Source organism: Loxodonta africana, chromosome 11 (assembly GCF_030014295.1).
Source record: "Loxodonta africana isolate mLoxAfr1 chromosome 11, mLoxAfr1.hap2, whole genome shotgun sequence".
Classification (NCBI taxonomy): domain Eukaryota; kingdom Metazoa; phylum Chordata; class Mammalia; order Proboscidea; family Elephantidae; genus Loxodonta; species Loxodonta africana.
In genome coordinates this window covers 106891876-106910316 of record NC_087352.1, presented here as the reverse complement: position 1 = coordinate 106910316, position 18441 = coordinate 106891876, and the positions used below count along the sequence as shown (strand labels likewise).

At 39.0% G+C, this 18441-nt stretch overlaps 1 protein-coding gene across 6 annotated transcripts in view; it reads left to right on the top strand.

Annotated features, from left to right (window-relative positions):
- Nucleotides 1-18441, top strand: part of PTPN2 (protein tyrosine phosphatase non-receptor type 2) — a 127052-nt gene that overhangs the window by 88360 nt on the left and 20251 nt on the right. For 3 of the 6 annotated variants that reach the window (XR_010323506.1, XR_010323505.1, XM_010586872.3), the window contains exons 4-6: nucleotides 3869-3967; nucleotides 7984-8121; nucleotides 16403-16612. Coding sequence is in view for 4 of the 6 variants with exons in the window: in XM_010586872.3 (XP_010585174.1) it covers nucleotides 3869-3967; nucleotides 7984-8121; nucleotides 16403-16612 (447 nt within the window). In the remaining 2 variants the exon portion in view is untranslated. Of the gene's footprint in view, nucleotides 1-2489; nucleotides 2907-3868; nucleotides 3968-7983; nucleotides 8122-16402; nucleotides 16613-18441 lie in introns of those variants that run through there. The other 3 variants (XM_023544007.2, XM_064294754.1, XM_023544006.2) reach the window with 3 other exon arrangements.

Below are 18441 nucleotides of genomic sequence, written 5' to 3'. Positions count from 1 at the left end.
CAAGTTAGATAGTGTTCTGTTGTGATCCAGGAGGCTTTCATCGGCTGATTGCCTAATTGATGCAGTGGCAATTCGTTTCATTTTCGGTTCAGTTTTCTGAAGTAGACAGACATCTCAAAATCCTGCTAGTTCTGTATCTAGCTCACCTTTTTTTTTTTTAACCAAGCCAGCTCCCCTTCATGTGTTTCTTGTTCAGGTGAAGGCCGTCCTCGGCACCTGCTGAGTCCTTTCCTTTCTTCTTCTGCTCCAGCCCTTCTTCAGAGCTGTTCTAAATTTTACCTGTACTAGTACAGTAACTTTGTAACTTGTCTTCTTTCCATCAGTCCCTCCCTCCCAAAGCCATCTTTCATAATGCCACCAGAATTAATTTTGTATCATATAAATCTGATCGTATCACTTTACATCTTAAAAAATTTTTTGGTGACAAGGTCCTGCATTCAGGACTCTTCGTAATCTACAAATATACCTTCCCAGCTTTGTGTCATGTAGTTTCCTACTACATACCCCTGCTTCTTCCTTACTGACCAGTTTTTCTTTTCCAGAACATGCCCTGAACTTTGATGTGTCATGACTTATGCTGGAAATGCCTAAACTGGCCCCCTAACCCTGCTGTGTCCTTCTGCTTCCTCTCTGTCTACCTCAGCACTTCTCCTTTTTTAGGCTGAGCTGTAGTATCCTTTGTAGCCCTTCCTTCTCCCAAAGACCTGATGGTTTACCTCATGTGAGCCCTTTGCCCTTTTAGCACTTGGCAGGTTACAGTTAGTAGTTCGAGTTCTTCTGCTCTCCTGCTTTGTAAGCCCTTTGAGACTGGAAATGCATCTTAGTTATGGTTTTGCCCTTACACTTAGCATATTTTTTTAGCAGAGTACAAGCTCAAAAAATATTTCAAAGGATGAGAGAAATCTGGAGGCCCCAGTCTGTTCTGATTTTTTTTTTATTGCTTATTATTTTAGTCATCTTTGTTCTGTGAGTTTTATGAATTAGCTGGTTTTCAAAAAATGTCAAGCCCTTGTATAAAAAGAAAATTGTTAGAATTGCTAGTAAGTCGAAGAGCTGGGAGATAAACCCAGGTCCTTCCAATTAAAAAATCTTGTGTTCTTTATACTTTGTCAAGATATGTCCTATTTATCACTTAGTCTTTGGGACCGCTAATGGAACTGAAGTATGTAGATATGTACACTAAGGGTGACTTCATCGCTGAATTTCTGTATCCATTCTTTTAGATTAAAAAAAATTTTTTTACTGGGTTTTTTTCCATGGCTTTTCATACCTTTAGACTGTTTTGTTCTAAAGTGTATTAAGGAAATGCTCTGTATCCCACTTTGGTGAGTGGTGTCTGGGGTCCTAAAAGCTAGCAAGTGGCCATTTAAGATGCATCAATTGGTCTCAACCCACCTGGAGCAAAGGAGAATGAAGAACACCAAAGACACAAGGTAACTATGAGGCAAAGAGACAGAAAGGGCCACATAAACCAGAGACTCCCATCAGCCTGAGACCAGAAGAACTAGATGGTACCTGGCTACCATCAATGACTGTCCTGACAGGGAACACAACAGAGAATCACTGATGGAGCAGGAGAAAAGCAGGATGCAAACAGACCTCAAATTCTGGTGAAAAGACCAGACTTAATGGTCTGAGACTGGAGGGACCCCAGGGGTCATGGCCCCTGAACTCTCTGTTAGCCCAAAACTAAAACCATTCCCGAAGCCAACTCTTCAGACAAAGATTAGACTGAACTATAAGACATAAAATGATACTGGTGAGGAGTGTGCTTCTTAGCTCAAGTAGACACATGAGACTATGCTGTCAGCTCCTGTCTGGAGGCAAGCTGAGAAGGCAGAGGGGGGACAGGAGCTGATTGAATGGACATGAGAAATACAGGGTGGAGAAGAAGGATTGTGCTGTACCATTGTAGGGAGAGTAAACAGGGTCACAGAACAATGTGTGTATAAGTTTTTATATGAGAAACTAACTTGAATTGTAAACTTTCACTTAAAGCGCAATAAAATAATAGACTTTTGTTTTAGAAGTAGATCAAGCAATGGATACATAAATTCAGTGTGGAGAATAGCACCCTCAAACGTTGAGTTACTATTTTCTCAGGATTCCCAGTAGATGTCTGGCGTTTTTATGACTTAGAACTTTAGAGGTTATTCATTCAAGTAATGTTTATTGAACATTTGCTACATGCCAGGGAATACAACTGCCCTAAAGATGCTTTAAAGATGATTAAAACTGTCAAGGATTTTGTTTTACTTGGATCCACAGTCGACACCCATGGAAGCCGCAGTCAAGAAATCAACGCATTGTGTTGGGCAGATTTCATGTAAAAAGACCTCTTTATTAAAAAGCAAAAATGTCACCTTAAGGACTAAGGTTCACCAGACCCAAGCCATGGTGTTTTCAGTCGCCTCATAGGCATGCGAAAACTGGACAGTGAATAAGGAAGACTGAAGAATTGATGTGTTTGATTTATGGTTTTGCTGCAGAATACTGAATATACCATGGACTGCCAAAAAACAAATCTGCCTTGGAAGAAGTACAGCCAGAATGCTCCTTAGAAGTGAGGATAGCGAGACTTTGTCTCACATACTTTGGACATGTTATCAGAGGGATCAGTTCCTGGAGAAGGACATCATGCTTGGTAAAGTAGAGGATCAGTGAAAAAGAGGAAGACCCTCAACGAGATGGATTGACACAGTGGCTGCAACATTGGGCTCAAGCGTAAGAACGATTGTGAGGATGGCGCAGGACCAAGCAGTGTTTCGTTCTGTTGTACACAGCGTCACTATGAGTCGGAACCGACTTGACAGCACTAACAACAACAAAGGTGCTTTCAGCCTAGAACCACTGGAACCCCTTTGTTTTACATGTGGAGCCAAAGCTCAGGCAGACCTGGCCCCCAGGTTCGTGACTTTGCCCGTAACTCCCCCACTCTACCCCATCATCTGATGGTTCAGTGTATCTTCAGTGTTTCTTTAGGTGCAGTAAAGCCTTATTCATTTTAACCTTCACTTATTTAAAATTATAATTTGGGCGTGGCCTGTTTTCATGTCTTGCTTGCCCTTTGTTCTGCCCTGTGCTTTCATTAAAGCCAGTGTGAAGGTAATTGACGTGTACATAACGTGACCTCATTTTTTCCCATGACAATGTTGCCCCCTTTAACAATGCGCAATACTTTGTCTGCAGGTTGCACACGTTGTGCTTTTGTAGATTAACAGTTTCATAGTGCTTTGAGGGCTTTCACAATTTCCACTTTTTCTAGAAATACTCTTGTGGTTGACTGCCCTGTTATGTCACACCTCTTTTGAGGAGTGCCATCATCAGTGGGAGGCAGGACCTCTCTTTCTGCTGTCAAAGCTGAAGGGGACAGAAACTGACTCTGCCCTATCCCCTTTGCAGCTAAACGTGACCAGTCAGATATTCCCACCCATGACTTTGACTCTAGCTTGCTTATTGATTATGCATGGTGACTACAGCAACCCTAAGTGTGGCAGTGCCAGCAGAAGCAAGGTTGACAGTCGTGGCAGTATCAGAAGTAGTGTGCCAGGGAGCCTCTCTTCTGGGCAGAATCTTGCTTTAACTCTTGGTTCCTACCAAAAACTGGCTACCTGTCCTCAACTCTGGAAGCTGCCAGATATCCTAAAACATTCCCTTTCTGCGTAAGTAAACAAGAGTTGCTTTTGATCATTTATAACCAAAAATTATAAGTAATACAGGCCTGTTTTTTAATTCAAGTAGATTTAAAGTCTTAATTTACATATGATCCAGTACGTTGTTTTCAAACCAGGAACATACTTAAAGTTTTCCTTGAGCCTTGCTTCTTTCCATCCTCTTTCCCTTATCTACCTTTTCTTTATTCTTACAGGGTCCGCTTCCTAATACATGTTGTCATTTCTGGCTCATGGTTTGGCAGCAAAAGACCAAAGCAGTTGTCATGCTAAACCGCATTGTAGAGAAGGAATCGGTGAGTAATATTTGGTATTTACAACTTAGTTTTTATACTGCATGTCATCATTAGCTTATAAATGTTGTCATATTTCTTTTGAGCTATCCAGTCTTTAGTTTTGGCCTTTGATTACTAACATCTAGTGGTCCAGATCTTTCTGGCAGGAAGAACTAATGTGTCCTTTTCCTTTCTTACCTTATTTAAATGACAGTTTCAAACCACTAATGTCCAAGATATAAATATAATTGACCAAATACTAAGTAGTGGTGATATATACCATAGATTTTTGGAACCCCGAAGCTTTATTAGAATTATAATTTATTATAATCAAAATCTTGGAAATTTCGTAAAAGATTTTAAATAATTTTTTTTCTTTATAATTGTTGGCTCTTAGGTCATGAGACAATAAATATGGGCAAGTATGAATTTATTGAAATTTTAAAAGATAATTTAAATGCAATGCCAATTATTGGTATAACTTTGGTTAAGTTTTTTAATCTCTGTAGCTTTAGATTCCTTTTCTGTCAAGCAAGCAAATTGGAAAATATTATCAATAAGGTCTCTTCAGGCTTTAAGATTTTGGACTGTTCTACTTAGATTCCTAATTCTAAATTTATAGTTACTGGTTTGTTAATGGGAGCCCTGGTGACACAGTGGTTAAGAGCTACAGCTGCTAACCAAAAGGCCAACAGTTCAAATCCACCAGCCTCTCCTTGAAAACCCTATAGGGCCAGTTCTACTCTGTCCTATAGGATCACTATGAGTTGGAATCGACCTGACAGGGAATTTGTTGTTTTTTTTTTTTTTGGTTTGGTTTGTCAGTGAGTATAGAAAGACCTGATGAGTCTTTTCTAATGGATTTCTAGCCTGACGTGGCATTGACATACCAGAACGTCCAGCAGTGTCTGCAGAGTTATTTACTGTTGTTTTTCTGTTCTCCAATATGCTTTAAAAATTAAGTGATGATGATGTTTTTAGTTTGAGCTGTTTGAGCAATGTTGCAAACTAAATGATTAATTAAGACTGCCACTGGAAATGAGAAATTACATTTATGGTGTTTGGTCTAGATGCTCAGTAAGATTGAGGTTTAATTATTTGGGGGAAGGTTACTTCATGGGGGAAGGTGTTGTGTTGTTCTTTATAAGGCCCATGGTGTCTGGTTGTCTTTCTTTTTAGGATATTACCAGCCATTGTTGGTCAATGCTAGTCCCTTCATTCATTAGGGGTTACAAAATGGTGAAATTCTAATTCTGTCTTACCTTCTTCAGCTGTTGTTGAAATAATTTTGTGAAAAGAAACTTCTCTTTCTAGTTAGTTGACCACTTTGATATAGAAAAGGAAATTTTTAAAGTAGGGTTGATTCCCTAGTGTCCTCAGCAGGTGACCAGTTAGATTTTGGGGGGGGGGGGGACAGTGGGGTAAATAATTATGAACCCATTTGATTTATTTTACTCTATTGAACGGTTGATTCATTTTACTCTCTTGCAGTTATCCTTATTGATGATGATCACATTGTCCCATCTTTGAAACTAGAAGAAATTTCTTCAGTTTGGTCCTTGAATCTTTTTTACACAATGCTAATAGTCTTTAAATACTTCTCTGCTATCTAATGACTGCGTATTATGGGGCCCTCTTGTACTATTCCTGTCTCAGGCCTGGAGACAGCCATTTCTCTAAGAAGCCTTGGTTTCTTTTAATGAGTGTTGGTTATTTCAAGATCACAATACAGATAGAGTATTTATTCCTACTGTGTTGGTCATTGTTTTTAGGGCCTTTTCAGTCCACAGAGCTAAGGCAAAAATATGTGTGCATTTTAAGATAATATATTTCAAGAGTTGATATTGATATTTCCAATTCACATTTAGGGCTGTAGAGATTGGCTTAACCATTTCTGTCTTATGCCATTGCTTACTTTTTCCAAGCAAAGAATCCTGATTTCTCCCAGACATCAGGAGCATAGAATGTCTTATGACTCACTTACTTTGTCCCTTTTTACACATAAAGCATAGTCATAATGATACCAACTCTACCACCAAAATAATTACTGAAAATCGTTCTAAAACTTGTACGTTTTTCCAATTCTGTTGCTGGCTTTCCTTTTTAATTGTATTTTATCTACATTGTAAGAGGATGTAGCTTGCTGTAGTCTCTCGTATCTCTGATCTTAGTATTACATGTAAATATGTATTTAATATTTACCATCAGTCTTTATTAATGTCTGTCCAGTCATTCTGAATATCTGAAGCACATTCGTGAGTGGATTTCTAAGGATGGGCTTTACAGTCTCTAAGTTCCTACATGTTGATAACAGTTTGCCGTCTTAACACTTTAAAGTCAGTTTGGCAGGCTATAAAATCCCGGCTTACGTTTGCTTTTCTGTGTATAACTTAACTATTTATATCATTCCATTTCCTTCTGGTTTACAAATTACTGTCAATGTCAAGTGGACATCCTACTCTATTTCCTTTATAAGTCGCTTGTTCTTTTTACCTTGGTGCCAAAAGGATTTTTTTTTTTCTCTGAAACCCATTAATTTTTCCCAAGTTTTTTTTTTTTTTTTTTTTTTAATTTTTACTGTGCTTTAAGTGAAAGTTTACATTTCAGGTCAGTCTCTCATACAAAAACTTATGTACACCTTGCTATATACTCCTAGTTGCTCTCCCCCTAATGAGACAGCACACTCCTTCCCTCCACTCTCTATTTTCATGTCTGTTCGTCAAGCTTCTACCCCCTCTCCCCTCTCATCTCTTCTCCATACAGGAGCTGCCCTGAAATGTTTTGATGTTGGTCATCCTAGGTCATTTTTTCCAGGTTTACAGTGTGCTTTTTCAATACATAGTTTCAAATCTCTCTTCTTTTTTTAAGAAAGATTTCTTGAATTATTGTTTTTAATATTTGTTCTGTTCCCTTGATTGCTTTCACTTTCTTCTTTGGGTCTTTCTGTTATACTTATGGAGCCCTGGTGGTGTAGTGGTTAAGAGCTAAGGCTGCTGACCAAAAGGTCGGCAGTTTGAATCCACCAGCCAGTCCTTAGAAACCCAGTGAGGCAGTTTGACTCTGTCGTGTAGTGTCGCTCTGAATGGGAATCGACTTGATGGCGATGGATTTTTATTTTAAATCATACAGATGCTGGATTTCCTTTGTGTATCTTCTGTATTTGGCACATTCTCTCTATTTCTATTTGTCTCTCTTCATTCCTTTATCTTTAAAATTTCCCCCATCTTTTTCTCTTGAGTCACTATCTGTTTGGTTTATTCTAGTTTAATCTTCTAGTTCCTTCTAGTTTAATCTTAATTTATGAAATTATTTGTTCTGTTATTTGTAATTCTTTGTGGTCTTCTGTCACTTCATTTCTGAATTCTAATTTTCATTTATGTTCTTTCACTTATATAATGTTTTAATGTCTTCTAGCACCCTTTGAAGTACTAGGTCATAGTATTCATTTATTTTGGGGATATTTTTATTGTATATTGTAGCTATCAATGATTTAGAAAAGGAGAAAAGGATATTTTTAAAAGGATGCTTTTCTGGTATTCTAATGAAATGACTTTTTTAATCTCACCTTGCCTCAGGTCTGTTGGTTTCATGCTTTAGAAATTAAAATTTTATTTTACCAATGTGGTATCTGTGTATGACTGTTTCAGTTTATAAATTAGAGGAACATTTTACAAAACAACTTTAGAAAATACCAACCTTACTAAAATACATTAAATATTGAAGATAGTGGTGACTGTTCTTTGGTTTGTGGAAACCCTGGTGGCATAGTGGTTAAGTGCTATGGCTGCTAACCAAAGGGTCGGCAGTTCAAATCCACCAGGCGCCCCTTGGAAACTCTATGAGGCAGTTCTACTCTGTCCTATAGGGTCGCCATGAGTTGGAATTGACTCGACGGCACTGGGTTTGGGTTTGGTTTTGGTTTGTGTACTTGACAGAAATATAGTATGTATGTGTGTGATTTATTTTCCTATTTCAACTTTATATGGCTTCGTAATCTTTTTAAATTTAAGAAATCATATACATATTTTTAAATTTAGGTTAAATGTGCACAGTACTGGCCAACAAAAGATGACCAAGAGATGCTGTTTAAAGAAACAGGATTCATTGTGAAGTTCTTATCAGAAGATGTGAAATCGTACTATACAGTGCATCTACTACAATTAGAAAATATCAGTGTAAGACTCTTTTCATGCCTAAAAGTTTGGACCTTATATGATGATTTTTAAGAGTTAGTCTTTGTTATCAGATTTGAAGTTTGATGTAGCACATTCATGAGGATAATATTTATAAAATTATTTAGTCATAACCATTTGTTTTTCAGTGCATTCCCCTATGTGGTAGCTCTTTGAGGACTGTCAAGAAATCCTAGAAACTAGGGATTTCAGGGTTCATTCAAGTTGGTATTTTAGGATTGAAGGTAACTCATTATAAATAATTGAGGATTAAGAAGCTAATTTTTCTGTAAACGTTCATCTAAAGTAGAGTTTAAAATAATAATAATTGGGGATTAAGAAAGAGGGCTTTAGAATCAACTAACCCTGTATTCATATCCAGTTCTGCTACTTAGTAGGGGCGTACTTTGGACGTCTTCCTCAGCCTCGCTAAACTTTTCCTCCATTTTAAAATTGGGGTTGGAATCCTACCTTACAGGTCTGTTGTAGGATCAAATGAAGTCGCATATGCAAAGCACCTGATACAGAATAGACGCCTAATGAGAGTACTGGTACTTACGACTATTGAGAAAAGGACAAATTGGAATGGTGTGAACTCAGCAGATTCACCGTTATTGAATTAGAGGCAGTGGTGAGATAAAGTTAGCATCTGGTTCCAAGAACATACTTGGATTTTTTCCAGAAATATGTGAAATTGTTCCTTGGTACGTGGTTGAGATACATGTAGATGGTGGATTGTAAACCTGCTCTCGTCAAGCTGGTTATCAAGACGTTTCTCCTTTCCTGCTTATCTCTTCTGCCTTTGTGCTGTAATTAGAATAAGTTAGAAAATATATAAAATGAGAGTGATTCTGAGATGCCATTATAAACAACAGGAAAACGTTTTGCCAAAAGTGACTTCAGGAATTTGTCTAGTCTATAAAGTGAGATGTTGTTTTAGTTCACCAAGAAGTGAATTAAATGGTTTACGTATGTTCATCAGCCCACCCCCCAAAAAAAAACTATAGAAAAGAGAAAGAGATACATGTAAGTACTGTTTAAATGTATGGAAATACTATAAGTTAGTCTCTTGGGACACCTCTTTTTTATTGCATACAGTAACCCATTTGCATGGTATGTGCTTGAGGCCGAGTTTCTACTTCCCTTTTTTTGTCCAGCTTCCCTTAGCCCCTATGCCTCAGCCTGTCCTGATCTCTTGGCTCACCTAAGAAGACTCAAGGCTGGGAATTACAAGGCTTACAAATTCACATTACTTCATTTATTTTGCAGTAATCATTCCATTTACCAAAAACCAAAAAAACCAAACCCATTGCCATCGAGTTGATTCTGACTTACAGTGATCCTATAGAAGAGAGTAGAACCACCCCATAGGGTTTCCAAGGAGCAGCTGGTGGATTCGAACTGCTGACCTTTGGTTAGCAGCCTTAGCTCTTACAGTACCACCAGGGCCCCATTCATTTACATATGTCTTAAACTGCATTGAGGTACATCAGTAACTGTTTGATCCTGAATTGTACAGTGCCCATTCCCAGAAACAGCATTTCCACAAACTTCTCACAGTTCTGAGTCATCTTCTCTTGGTATTTATCCCAGGTACCTCTTCTGCATACAGCTTTAAAGTTGATTTAGATGGAGAAGGGTGTGCGTGCATTTCCCTGTTTCTGAAACAATCCTAAGTGAGAATTGATTTTATCACAAATAACAATAAAATAGGGCAACTTTTGTATTTTATTAATGAGTTCCAAAGTACTTTCACGTATATCTCATTTAACCCCACGGTCTTCCAATAACATGGGTAGGGTAAATATTCTTATTATCCCTATATTTCATATATACAAAAATAAAATACTAAAACCCATTAAATTATAGGAGTTTTTCCTAGATTACTTCACTAATAAGTGACAGGTCTCTTCTAATACCACTGGGGGGGCTACGTCTTTTGAAGAACGGTACTGATTGTTGTCAAGGAAAACTGTTGGTTATAAACTATCTTTTTAAAGTTGAGGCCATAATGTGAATTGGCCAAACCACTTATGATTTAGTTGCTAACTACTATGTGGTATAATCAGATGATGACTATATTTTTTATTGCCCTGGGTTCAGAGTGCACCATAATAGAATAGCAACAATTTGTTTATTTTATGCTTTATAATTTTTATTAAGAACAAGGAAAGTTAGAAGAATAAAGTAGCGTTTCATTATGAGAGGGAGAGTTATATTTGGGTAAGAGCATAGAACTGCTTTTGGAACCAAATCTCATGAGTTTAAATCCTGACTGGGTGTCTTGGGTCATATTCGTTAACCTATGTGCCTTACTTTTCTCATCTGTAAAATGGGGGTAATAATGTACCTATCTCATACAGTTGTTGAAAGGATCAACTGAGTAAATGCTATAGCAGAACCTAAGATATAGTGCAGCATCCACAGTTGTGAGCTTTTGTTATTTTCCCCTGTTTTCTTAGTGATATTAAAAAGTTGGGAAGGACTACAGGAGCAAGGGGCAGTTAAAAAGAAGAAATTGAAGCAGAAAGGAATAACAAGGGAGTGAGAGAAGGTGATGACGTAGGGAAGCAATAGCCAACTTCTGCCTGCGGATCTTCACTGAGGTACCTGGGCTGTAGAAAACCAGTTTGCTTCTAAACAGGTCTGGGGCCACAGCTGTCATCTAAGCAGGCCCCGGTCTGCTCAGAGACTCCAGTCTAATGGAGCAGTACAGCTGCATCCCAGAGGCCCTTTCCAGTGTCTCACTTAGAGCTAAGAGTTTGAACTTAGCTCCTGAATGAACAAGGACTCCATCTGTGCTTTCACAGTGGGCCCTTGGCTAAAACTATGGAGATAATTTTGATGAGCTTTTTCAATATAAGGTCACCTACAGTACTTATTTGTCTTTCAGATTTTTCTTTTTTATTTGCCCTTCACCGTTTTCTGGAATACTGTTAGCCAGCTTTGTGTTGATTTAGTTCCAGGAATACTGTTGTAATGCTGACTGTCTTCTGTTTCCAGGGTGGATGCCTAATCACTATGGTGCTGAGCTGTGACTTGATTCAGAATAGTTTAAACAGCCCCTCCCACCTGTAGCGGCCCACTTATCTCTGCCTGATTGTTTCCTGTGCATCCTCGGTACCACCTTGTAGCCCACCTCTTAATTAGATCTTTCCTAATAGTCCGTGTCCCCATTCATTCGTAATAGCTGCGACTCTTCTTACACTGCTTCCCAGGAATAATTTTACCCTTGTACTGGCTTGTTCAGTCATTGCGTGTATATAATTTTGACTCCATAACAAGGTTTTGAGGAGTCCCTGGGTGGCGCAAATGGTTAAGCACTTGGCTACTAACTGAAAGGTTAGCAGTCTGAGTCCACTCGGACATGCCTAGGAAGAAAGTCTTGGTAATCCGCTTCCAGAAGATCACAGCCTTTGAAAACTCCGTATAGTAAGTTCTACTCTGACACACATGGGGTTGCCATGAGTCGAGTTTGACTCAGGGGCAACTGGGGGAAAAAAAACAAAATAGTCTCCAGCTCCCTGTGTGCAGGGTCCTTACCTGCTGCGTTTGTACTGCCCTGTGCCATAGTACCAGGTCCATGGTTAAACACACCTGACTATTCTACAACACAGGTGTGCCCCTTCTGCCCTACTGCTCAGAACCCCTCCGTGGTCCCCATCGTTAGGAAAGAAGGCCCATGTCCAAAGCAGAAGGCTCTGGCCGGCGGGCTTGTCTGCCTTCATCGCCTCCAGGCATCGGGATTGGTTCATGCTGAACTGCTTCTCAAACAGGTCTGCTCCCCGGGGCCCCACCTTTGTATAGGCTCTTCCCTCTGCTTAGGATACACCCCACACCATCTCTTCCTGTCACTCTCCTCACCCCCTGGTCTGGTGAGTTCTGTTACTCTTTCAGAATGAATTTCAGTAACTAAATATTTAATACTGCCTGTATAAGGATCCTGGCAAAAATTGAGGAGGGGCGAACCAGCACAGTGACAGTGTGAAGGTACAAACTGGAAATATATTTACCAAATAGTGTTGCCAAACTCAGTGATTCTTTAGTGGTGTGAGGAAAGTAATGAGTGAAGAAAATGTGTAGTTTTATAATTGATTAAAGCTTTTTAGGGGCTACAGTAAAATTGATTAGTGAGTCCAGTTATTTTAGAAATGGCCAGTGTCTGTTTATCATTTACCATGTGCCAGGCAAATGTCACAGACTTTACACTCATTGTGTCAGCTACTCCTCACGACAGCCTTGTAAGTACTGTTGTTAGCCCCATTTACGAATGCTGGAGCTAAAACCCATTGAACCCTTAGTGACCCTATAAGACAGAGTAGAACTTCTCATAGGGTTTCCGAGGAGCGCGTGGTGGACTTGAGCTGGCGACCTTTTGATTAGCAGCTGTAGCTCTTGGCTACTACACCACCAGGGTTTCCAGGGTTTGCATTTTAGAAGTATGATCTTTGTACTTGAGGTGTACCTGTGAGTCTCAGCCCATAGAACTGTATATATTTTTATAATAATTTAAAAATGTATAATAATTATTGTATATAATTGTTTATAAAATTATTAACTTGAATGTGAATAGCTTCTGACAAAGGCATAGACTTAAACTGCCATAAGCCTCACAGCCCCCATTGTCAGTACCTGCTCAACTCACAGATTACCTGCCTGTCCTTCATATATGCTACAACAAGCTTGATTTCCTTATTCAACAACTTTAAATTTCAAATTCTCCTTCAAAAACTGTAAATGAGACTTTGCTTTAAAAAGAAAGACAAGCCAGTGAAATTTTTGCTTGGAGCGTGGCATACGTACTGCAAAGTCTCACAGAGAGAGCCAGGCGGGCCAGCGCGGGCAGGTGAGAGACTGGGACGGCCCCTGGACTGTGGATGCGGCACTAGGGGAGCAGTGGAAGGGACAATTGGATGTGACAGAAGGAGAATGATGTGACTCGATGACTAAGGAAAAGGAAAGGATGCTTCCAAAGGTTTGAACTAGAAGTTTGGTCAGGAGTTGTAATTTCGAAATGTAGAACTTACTTGGTTTTAGTCCGTATCCTTTGGCAACCCCTTTTCCCCTTGTCCCAAGTTTTGTTTTGTTTTTTTTCTCTTCCCAGCTTAAAACAGGGGAAAGGTACTGTCACACATATAAACATGACCTCTATAACAGTATAGTAAACATATGGATCTTACTACTTTCTGCGATTCTTTGTAACTCTGAATTATATGGTTTTGTGAGCTGCGTTTTTAGAATCCTGTTTCAGTAGGAGTAAATTACTCAAAATTAACCTCTCCAGAAGTCCTTTAGTCTGATTCTATAGGGGAAGAAAAACACCTGTTTGCAAAAATCTTTTAGTGGGAAAGACAGTATTCTAGAGTCATCAGCATTTCTGGGAACTGGCTTTATGTATTGAAGACAGTGTGACCTAAATTTGAAGAAAATTAAGAGACCACTAGTCTTCAGCCAAAATTATACAAAAAAAAAAAAAAGCAGACTATCACTCAGGACTACGGAATACCCATAGGTTTTGAGCCAAGACGTGATGCAGCAAGTGAGCCTGTGACTGGGCGGAGCGGGGCGGGGGGTGGGGTGCTGTGCCATGCTGAGCTCAAAGGGTAGTTGTCAGTAAGGAAGAGTCCCCCTGGAATCTTAGACGTAGTTTAAGGGGAAACGTCACTTTGAGTCAGCCATACCCCTTAGGCTAATCAAGGACCAACCCTTTTAGGCCATTCTGAAATGCAGGTATTGAGTTGTTACTGTCCACTTAAGGCTTTGTGAAAGGAAACTGCATTTTCCCTTTCTTAATTGCATTTTTTTAAAAATAATTTTTATTGTGCTTTAAGTGAAAGTTTACAAATCAAGTCAGTCTCTCACACAAAAACCCACATACACCTTGCTACACACTCCCAATTACTCTCCCCCTAATGAGATAGCCCACTCTCTCCCTCCACTCTCTCTTTTCGTGTCCTTTTCGCCAGCTTCTAACCCCCTCCACCCTCTCATCTCCCCTCCAGGCAGGAGATGCCAACATAGTCTCAAGTGTTCACCTGATCCAAGAAGCTCACTCCTCACCAGCATCCCTCTGCAACCCATTGTCTGGATTTTTTTAATACAGTAAATTAATTCACTTTTTTGCATCCAACTAAATTCACTCTTTTTGGTATTCAGCTCTATGAATAGATGGAACTACTACCCAATCGAGGTAGTTCCATCACCCCCCCCCCGCAGTTGCCTACTACTTGTTGGCAGCCAGCCAACCTCCCACCTCCAGCCTCCAACAACCACTGATCTGTTTTCTGTTCTCATAATTTTTGTCTTTTCCAGAATGTCTCAAAAATGTCATATAATATGTAGCCTTTCTGAATCTGGCTTCTTTCATTTAGCATACCTGATTTAAATTTAAAGAGAAATGTTTTGAAGTCTAGAAAAGACGATAATCATTTAAGTTACTAATGGGGAAATCTTCTAGTGTCCTCAGGATATTGAGAACCTGTGGATCGCAATGTGTTTGGAATTACTAAAGCTGGACATTAAGAAAAATTGGTCACTAAACATATAAAAAGAAAAAAAATTTTTTTTGCAGTGTATTTCACCAGTGTTATTCTTCATATAACTGAATCTGGGATTCAGGAGTCTTAATTTCTACTAAAAAATAAATAAATAAGGAAATTTGTTTTTAAAAATGAAAAGTAACTTCTAATTTGAAAAATTTTATTGAGAACTGGATGCTGTAATAATCTATTAATCGTTAAGATACCCAGTTTTTTAAAATATTGCTTTATGCCTTCCCCCCTTCAAAAAAGTTCAACAATAAAACTAAAATTGTACAAAGACATATTCAAGGATTACTGCTAAAAGTTTACAGAAATGAAGAGTATAAGGCAAAAGGTAATTGGCAAAAACCAAGGAACATTTTCTGAGTTAGTCAGAAGTAAAGACCATCAGGAACATCCAGGGAGTGATTTTCCAGATAAGCAAGTGCCGGGTGCATGTTAGGAGGCAGGAGACATTTAGTGTGCTGGCGAACATCTCACGTCAGCAAAAAGGCAGGACACATTTAGTGTGCTGGTGAACACCTCACATCAGTAAAAAAAAAAAAAAAAAAAAAGAGAGAGAGAGACATTTAGTGTGTCGGTGAACACCTCACATCAGCAAAAAGACGGGAGACATTTAGTGTGCTGGCGAACACCTCACATCAGCAAAAAGACAGGAGACATTCAGTGTGCTGGTAAACACCTCACATCAGCAAAACATCTAAGCATTTTTAGGACTGGAGGTTATTACCATGGAAGAAGGTAGCAATTACAAGAATGATTTCAGTTACAGATGTAAAGGTTCTTTCTTTACGTTAATTCTTGAGTTGCTCCTCTGCCTGTATAAAAACCCATTTCTGTGGAATCGATTCTGACTCATAGTGACCCTATAGAACAGAGTAGAACTGCCCAAAGAGTTTCCAAGGAGTGGCTGGTGGGTTTGAACTGCCGACCTTTTCGTTAGCAGCCGAACTCTTAACCACCTCTCCACCAGGGCTCCTGTATAGCAGAATCTAAATGAGAAATCATATAAAGGGAAGATTATGTTTTTTAAAACCTCTGGATTCTTTAAAAAAAAAAAAAAAAAATTAAACCATATAAAATTGTACTGATAGAATATTTTTTAAACTAGAGAAGAGGAATCCACTCATGATGTGTGAGTTAAAGAAAACATTGATAGTGTGTATGGTACAGCTCAGTGGTTGAGAACCCAAAGAGTGTGCTCCTGGCTCTACCATTTTCTAGCCGTCTGACCTTGGGCACAGTACTTAGCTTCCCTTTGCTTCAGTTTTCTCATCTGGAAGATGGCTTTTAATAGGATTGTTGTGTGATTTAATATCTAAAGTGCTTAGAACATGCCTATAAAGTAATAAGTATTACGTGTTAGTTACTATTAATATGGAGCCCTGAAGGCACAGTGGGTTAAGAGCTTGGCTGCTAATCAAAAGGTCAGCAGTTCAGATCTAACAGCTGCTCCTTGGAAACCCTGTGGGACAGTTCTGCTCTATCCTATAGGGTCTGAGTTGGAATTGACTCGAGGGCAATGGGTTCAATGAAGTTTACTATTGATGTTCCAAATTCCCCTAAAGAAAATCTTCCCCAGCTTGTGCAAGTGATTATCCAAAGCCAAATGAAAAAGTCGTCGTACAGAAGGTCCACACCGATTGAAAGCATTATTGAAATACATAATCTTTCTGAAATAGGCTTTTAAAAGAAAGAAATTAGAACTAACTTTCCTCCTCCCCTTGATTTTCGCTTTGTAGAGTGGTGAAACCAGAACAATATCTCACTTTCATTATACCACCTGGCCAGATTTTGGAGTCCCTGAATCACCAGCTTCATTTCTCAATTTCTTATTTAAAGTGAGAGAATCTGGCTCCTTGAACCCTGAGCACGGGCCCGCTATAGTTCACTGCAGTGCCGGCATCGGGCGATCTGGCACTTTTTCATTAGTAGACACCTGTCTGATTTTGGTAAGTGGGTCTTATGATGTAATTTTCATCTCTTTTATTTTTTTATTTTGTTTTTCTACTGGCAGAAGTAGGCTCTGATGTCAGTATTCCAGAACTGTGCTTTTTAATCTTCATATTCTGCCCTCTTTGGGAAAAACATAAAAAATCTCACTTCCACCCTTTCAGCTACCTCTTATGACTGGCAAAGATATGTCCAGGATAATTCTAGGTATCCCCAAGAAGATTTTTTCTGGATGCTTTGTATTACAAAATAATAGATTCTCTCCTCCTTTTTTCAAATATAAATTGGTATATAATACTGAATTCCTTTCTCCTCGGGCAAGTACTTCACCTCTCTTGCCTTAGTTTCCTTATTTACAAACTAGAGATAACGGTAGTACTTAACCTCAGAATTGTTGCAAGAATTAAATGAACTAATACATTTAGAATGTGTAGAAGCGTCCCTGGTATATTCTAAGCACTCAATAAATGTTGGTATTGTTATTACTCCCCTGAGGTTCTTATCTATGCCCCTACAGTTGTGTTACTTTTTCCACCAGCCTATTCCCAGCCTCAGCCCAGATACAGGCCTTCCCTTTTCTTTTAAGAAAGTTCATTTTTCCTTATTTGGGGTGCAGGGGCCTTCTGCTGACCCTAGTGCACCTTCTAACTTCTCTCGTTTCTCCTTCCTTTTATTGAATCTAAGCTATCTATAAGCCCTTCTGCTTTGATTGCCATGTTATCTAGTCAGTATTCCCTGTAGGTTATTTTTTATATTCCTGTGCTTGTTTTAAGACTGTCAGTAACCTAGGCTTAGCCTGTTGGTTACCTGAACCTTAATTTTAAGTTCCTCTGTTGTCTTGCCTTCTCCTATTAGTCTCTTGTCTGTCCTTATAAACTTAGCTACGCTTCATTGCACTTTTCTGAACATTCCTGTGCTTTCTAACATGACAGTTTGCACAAAGTAGGTTGTCACATGAAATTACTTCATCATATTATTCCTGGCAAACACACATATTTTAACAGGAGTCGATCAAAGGAGTGATTTTCTTGGTAGAACATTTCAGACATTTCATCTCTGATGAAAGGTAGACATTAGAAACAGTTGAGTCTTGCCACATCTGCTGTGCTGCTTTGCCACTCTGCTTCTTACAGTGTATGTCATCAAAAATTGGGTTGTTACATTGACGGGAAGTTTAAATGTTTAAAATCATGAACGTTAAAGTTGGACTGCACGTTTGGGCCTGTTAGGAATGCATTCAGGCAAACAGCAAAGACCCTGCCAACCATAACTTCAACAAAGTTTTCATTGGTGGGGAAGTTGTTTTTTATAATACCACATCTGCAGTTCAGACCTGGTATAGTAGCTCACAGTTTCCTCACGGACCTGGGCTCTTTCTGTCTTTCTCCTCTAGCATCTTCAGACAGCTGCAGGATACCCAGACACCATACTGTGTCTATAGTCCAGACTTAATGAAGAGGGAAGGGCCATGGGCAAAAAGGTTTGCACATGACAAGATATATATATATATATTTTTTTTTTTTGGTAAGAAGAAAAAAAAAAAACTAATCTTAGCAGACTTACCCTTACATTAGCCAGAACTGGTCATAAATCCTTTGTTTGACCATTATTGTCCAAATGAATGAGATTACTATGATTGGTTTGGAATCAGTTTTGAGTCAGACAGCCAAAGGATCAAACATCTCCTGTCTACCACTTGAAGCACATACTGGGTTGTGGGGGAGGATGGATGGATTGGGATGGTTGTTGTGTACACAGCATTTACTGCTCAGGTGTTAAATTATCCTTGTTCTTCAGGAGGCACACAATGAATAGCGCAATCTCAGCA